Source organism: Lepus europaeus, chromosome 17, assembly GCF_033115175.1.
Source record: "Lepus europaeus isolate LE1 chromosome 17, mLepTim1.pri, whole genome shotgun sequence".
Classification (NCBI taxonomy): Eukaryota; Metazoa; Chordata; class Mammalia; order Lagomorpha; family Leporidae; genus Lepus; species Lepus europaeus.
In genome coordinates, this window is record NC_084843.1 from 28407372 (window position 1) to 28413576 (window position 6205).

Sequence of the window (6205 nt, forward strand, 5' to 3'; positions counted from 1 at the left end):
GTTTCTGGTCAGGCTTGGCTGCCAAGTTAACACTTGTTGCCAAACTTACTGAAAACATCTAGCTGCCACAGCTTTTTGGCTTTCAGAAACCAGATAAGGGATCATGGACCTGAACCATAAAACCATGAATTTACTGGAAACTTAAAAATAAAAGACAGTACCAAGTTCGTAGAGAATTTAAGCATATTTTATTGTCAGCGGATGTCATTTGATGAAATCTCCCATTTCATTACACAGATTCCAGAAAATCTTTACAAAAAAACTGGCCTCTTGGAGAGGCACATCACATCCCACATCTGTAATGCTCTCTTAAGAACGAATTACCGTGTACACGGGACTGTTAGGTCACTCGCAGACAAGTTCACCCACAATTTAGGATCAGAACGCACGGAAAACGACCTACGTATGCGGTAAGCAGTTAGGGCCCCGGGTCCAGCTCTCGGAAGGTCAGAAAACACCTCGACCTAAGGCAGGTTCTTCAGCGCCATCCAGGCTGGCGGTCACCAGACCAGGAGCTGCTTCCCAACTCCAGAGAAGCGAACTCCAACTCCCAGCAGCCCCTGCGCGGAGGCGGGGCGAGCATCGCCGGCCCCCGGAACGCCGAGGCCTGAGCTCGCAGAGGATGGCGGGAACCGAAAAGCGGCCGTCCGCAGTCCTCCCCTCCTACCCTTGCCCCCGCGACCCGGCCCCTTCTCAAGCCCTCTGCACGGTACCTGTCCCCAGGACTCTCTGGTCTTTTTCCCGCTGCAGCAGGGGCCGTACTACCAGGTCTCAGATGGCAGCGCGGGGGCGACGACCCCGGGGCTGGGGATGAGGGGAAACCTGGCCTAGCGGGCATGCAGCGCCTTGTCATGTCGGCGCCGCTGACGACGGCGGCATGAGCTGTGGCTGGAGAAGATGGGTGCGTGGTTGCCGTCTTGCTGCTGGGACTCAGAGAAGCTGTCGGAGCAGAGGTGGGCGGCACCCCCTTCTCTCTTCATGGCGGTTCTCTCTTCGGAAGTGACTCCGGTGCGAGCGGGAAGGAACCTGAGGACCAGTAGGGGGCGGGTCTTTGCTGGGACATTCGCGGTCTGATTGGCTAGCCTGGCGGTCATTCCGGTCGTGGTGCAATAGAAAGATGCAGCTTCAGGAGAAGGCGGGATTTCGGAAAGGGGGAGGGGAGGGACAAAACTGCTCCCCCTCTCCGTCACGTGCGCCGGGGGCGCGCGCCTCCGCTCGGGGCCAGGCGGCCGCGGCGGGGAGCGCGGGGGCGGGAGAGGCGGCTCGCCGCGGGCTCTGCGGCAGCTGGTGACACCGGCCTCCGGCGGAGGGGTGAGGCGGGCAGGAGTAAGCCGCAGCCGGGCAGCTGCCCTCAGCGAGGACGGCCAGCGGTTGGGCGTCTTAAGTCACAGATTGTGCTGAATTCGGCGCTCCCCAACTGCTTATTACATCGTCCCTAGACGGTCTTAGGCCAGAGTGCCATCACGCTGTCACCGTTTCCTCTGTGGTCTGCACAGCCAGACCTGGAGATTTGCCCATTCTCTGAGGGTTCTTTTTAAGTGTTCTATATTCTGTTTTTGAAAGGACGCCACCACCAACAAAACCCCCATTGGAACGGGGACAGTTGTTGTTCCGTAAAAGCATTTTGAGCTATCCATGAAGTCTGTGCAGGAGGTTTGTGAAAGGAACATGGAATCAGCTTGCAGTTACCCATGTTAAGTTTGGACTGCGTGGGTTAATGAAAGCTGCCGGCAGTCCTCAGGCCTCCTTTAGAGGCTGATAGCCAGGACTTTTCTTTAGACTGAGAGAGTGTCTTTGAACCTCGGTCTCCACATCTGTACAGTGGGCATATTACTCTTTTTTTGATAATTATAAACCATAAAAGTAAGAAGTATTGTAGGCTGTGCAGTTAGATTCTGTTATGTAATCAGTACTGAGTAAATCAATTCCCTCTCTCTTTGTTCTCCACACTTTCAGTGAAATTAACTTCTTACAAAATCTTCTAGAGACAGGTCAAATACTCTTAGAGTAACCGTTAGCAATCAAAGTACCTGTCTCAAGGATGTCCAGGTTTTAATTGCCAGGACTGTTCAATCAATTGGATGGAGCAGAATCGTAAATGCCACAGAAGAATTTGTACTCATCTTTCAAGTTGCGGTACTAGATTGGACTGCGTTGGTTGGTCGCTAAGCAGACCCTCCTGACCTGAAGTTCACCTCCTTGCCCTTCCCTGTTATCCCTCGGGAGGAAGGATTAATGGGGACTGAAGTGGCCAACAGGCTGGCAGAGCAGAGGGTACAGGTGTCGCTGCCATCCAGAAGGCACGTTTGCACAGCTGCCTACTAGGCAGTGGTAGTGCAAGAAAGGAAATTCCGAAATAAAAGGGCGCTTTTCAGCTGCTAATAGAATTTGCTGCTTTATTTGGTGAGCATTGCTCCTTATATAAAAAGATCAAAGTGCTGAAGTGTGTTGAATAATGACTTATTTGTTTGTATAAGGGGGCTTTTCACGTGTCTTATTTCTTGTCTCTTGATTCGGTGTTCCCTGGTGCATATTTCTACGCTAGGAAGTTCCTGCTTCCAGAACACAGCACATCTCCAAAACATTGAATCCGGTTTGTTTCATTGCATGCTCAGTCCATGAAAAGAGTAATGCATAAGAAAACATGTTCTGCATGATCAGTTAGCGGCTTTTCTTGGATCTTAGCGTTTGACTTGTTCAGCCTCTAAGGTATCAGTTTAAAGTCTGTGCTGACTCCACAAACAATAGTTGTCACGTTTTCTTAATCTGAGCAACAGATTATGGAGTTAAGTGAGGCAAGAAATCCCTTGATCAATACATGGAGATGGAGTCGTAATGAAAACACAATTTTAAAACTCTCCTCAACAGAGAAGTGGTTATCGAAATCCTCAATAAGCATCAAGGCCCTTCTTTGTTTAAGCGGTGTGTTGGAAAGTGACACAGGTTTGGGATGCAGGGTGAGATAGGTTCAACAGACTAACAAGATGGCTGGGAGTCTCTGAGGCTCTTCCTGTCCCCGGTGTTTAACCCTTCTCCCCGCCTTGCAATGCACGCACATACACCAAGCACGACCAGCTGTGGTGCACGAAGGCCAGGAACTGGCACGCTGGGTAAGAGATGTTCAGAGTTCAGGGTATGCATGAGGGGAGAGAACACCAGGTGGGGCTTGCGGGGGACGGAGCACGAGTGTCATAAGCAAACCTGAGTAAGAGATTTAAGATGAAACAGCCAGGACTGGAAAAATAATTTGGCGAAATTCAGGCTGGGTGACGGTAAAAAGCTGATTTGGGAAGACTTCAGGGCTTGGCAGTGAGGACCTCAGACCACTGGGATGGAGCAGCCTCTGGGGGATGCGGCGCAGCTCAGTTTCTCACCTTGAGTTGCTGAAGTAGAAGGGAGGGAAGCGGGCTCTGGCCTTGACGGAAGGGATGGGCCAGCAGTTGAAATAATGTTACGTGAACTATCTGACAAGTTTGCTGAGAGAGTCAGGCTGATGGTGGGAGTGGGGTAACTGATAGCAGAAATGCGAAGCAATCAGAGCTTGAACAGCCTGTGCAGATGGGCTCACACAGAACCTTAGCAGGCAGGGAACAAAAGGTCACTAAGTTACAGAGAATGTTACTAAAAAGCAGGGGCCTCTAAAAGGAACTTATGATTGTCCGGGAATGACGAATTTGTGTTCCGAAATCGCTGCGACCCGGAATGCCTCCCAAGGCTCTTGTTGGAGGGGACTGGAGGCCAAACCAAGAGACAGGATAAGGAACCTACTCAGAGAAACAGGAAATAATGAAGGTCAAAGCCTGACAGACAAAGAAGGAGCACGCAGTGGTCTCGAGACGCGAAGATGAGCTCCCAGCGGCCACCCAGGTCACTTTGCACACGAGGCTGAATTCAAAACTGCCCAACAAGCGCTTGGGAAAACCCCTGGCTGTTTCAGGGGCTTCTGGAGAAAGGCCCAGTGTAATATGCAACGTAAACTTCCTGGGAGTAATTCATAAAACTGTGCTAACACCCACCTGGCATTAAAGAAAGTCAGGTTCTTGTTACTTCGTTATGGGATAGTGCAAAGCGATTTCTCACACTCCAGACACACGAGAAGCATGTTTGATCTTTTTTTTTTTTGACAGGTAGAGTTATAGACAGTGAGAGAGAGACAAAGGTCTTCTTTCCGTTGGTTCACTCCCCTAATGGCCGCTACGGCCGGAGCTGAGCTGATCCGAAGCCAGGAGCTGGGTGTTTCCTCCTGGTCTCCCATGCGGGTGCAGGGACTCAAGCACTTGGGCCATCTTCCACTGCACTCCCTGGCCACAGCAGAGAGCTGGCCTGGAAGAGGAGCAACCGGGATTAGTACCCAGTGCCCCAACCGGGACTACAACCTGGGGTGCCGGCGCTGCAGAGGAGGATTAGCCAAGTGAACCGCGGCACCGGCCATGCTGTTGTTGTTGTTTTTAACATGCTCTGTGACCTATTACCTCAATTTGAAAACCCTCTAACAGGCTGCTGAGTGACAAACATCTGACTATAGGCTGGGATCCCTAAAAGAAAAAAAAAAGCAGTATTTCCCAAACCGTGTCTTCTATTTCAAATGTAAATGTAAATGCAGTATCTATGCCTATCAGTACTGGTAAACAAGATGACTATAAAAGAAACTTGTACAAGGGACTGCACTGGGGTGTAGTGGGTTAAGCCACAGCCTGCCAGCTGCTCCACTTCAGATCCACTCCCTGAAGGCCTAGAAAAGTAGCAGAGGACAGACCAAGTCCTTGGGCCCCCGCACCCACATGGGAGACCCAGAAGAAGCTCCTGGCTCCTGGCTTTGGCCTGGCCCAGCCCCAGCAGCTGCAGCTATGTGGGGAGTGAACCAGCAGATGAAAGATTTTTCTCACTGTAACTCTTTGAAATAAATAAATCTTTAAAAAAGAAAAAAATAAATTTTTACTTATTTTCACTTTCATTTTAAAGGCAGAGAGACAGACAGAGATCTTCCATCTGCTAGCTCACTCTCTAAATGCCAGCAACAGCCAGGGCAGGGCCAGGCCACAGTCAGGAGCTGGGAACTCAATCTGGCTCTCCCACATGGGTGAGCTCCAGTACTTGAGCACAGTCTGCCGCCTTGAAGAGTGCACACTGGCAGGACGTTGGAAGGGAAGCAGAGCAGGCAGGACTTAAACCAGACTAGTCCCGGATGGGGTGCCGGATTCTGTCCTGGTTGCTCCTCTTCCAGTCCAGCTTTCTGCTGTGGCCCAGGAAGGCAGTGGAGGATGGCCCAAGTGCTTGAGCCCTGCACCCGCATGGGAGAGCAGGAGGAAGCACCTGGCTCCTGGCTTCGGATCAGCGCAGCGCGCTGGCCATAGCAGCCACCTGGGGGGTGAACCAATGGAAAAAGGAAGACCTTTCTCTCTCTCTCTCTCTCTCTCTCTCTCTCACTGTCTAACTCTGCCTGTAAAAAAACAAAACAAACAAACAAACAAAAAAAAACAGCAAAAAACAATGGGATGGAGAATTGGAGAATTCTGGTACATTGCATGTAGTATATGAACATGTGTTGTTCTGCAAAATTTTCACTTCTTCAGTTGTGTGTGTATCTTACATGGTGGTGGTGTAAAGGATATTCCAGTGGCCCACAGCAGAGCCAAACACACAAAATGTTTGGAAGCTGTCGCTGTGGCCTGTATTCACGTTTCATGTTTCTGCGTATTTGTGGCTGGCCCTGAACAGCAGAAGCTGTTGGCCGGGGGAAAAGAATGACCTTCCTTTGGTCACTCCAGGAGGCAAGGCAGTGGAGGCCAAACTTGGGCTCTCTTTCTGCCCTTCTGGGGCCAAATCCTACAGGAGTGGGAGAGACATGGAGAGAGTTCCGGGAACACCTGGATGTTCTTTCCAAAGAGGCTTGCTGTGATTTTGTGATATTCAGCCCACCTTATCCACAGGTTCACATCTGTGGATTCAACTGACTGTGAATTGAGAATGTTTTTTTAGAAAAAGAACCTGCAAAGTTCCAAAAGCAAAGCTTCAGTTTGCTGTGCTCTGAGCACTGTTCTGAATCCTTGCAGGTGGTGCGTTGGTGCCGCCTGCTGTCACCTGCTGTGCTTTTGCAGGGCTTCAGTCTCTTGCACAAGTGGCTTGAGCACTGTTTACCTTGTGTCTCATTGTGTACCATGTAGTTAGACCTACAGTGCTTGGGTACAGTAAGTACAGAACAATT

General features: G+C 50.5%; 1 protein-coding gene across 2 annotated transcripts in view; it reads right to left on the reverse strand.

The window, feature by feature from the left end:
* SLF2 (SMC5-SMC6 complex localization factor 2) overlaps positions 1-994 on the reverse strand; it is a 50844-nt gene extending 49850 nt beyond the window's left edge. For both annotated transcript variants that reach the window (XM_062214938.1, XM_062214939.1), the window contains exon 1: positions 714-994. In XM_062214938.1, coding sequence (XP_062070922.1) covers positions 714-853 — 140 coding nt within the window. In that variant the 5' untranslated portion in view covers positions 854-994. The remainder of the gene's footprint in view (positions 1-713) is intronic.
* Between the last annotated feature and the right edge of the window lie 5211 nt (positions 995-6205).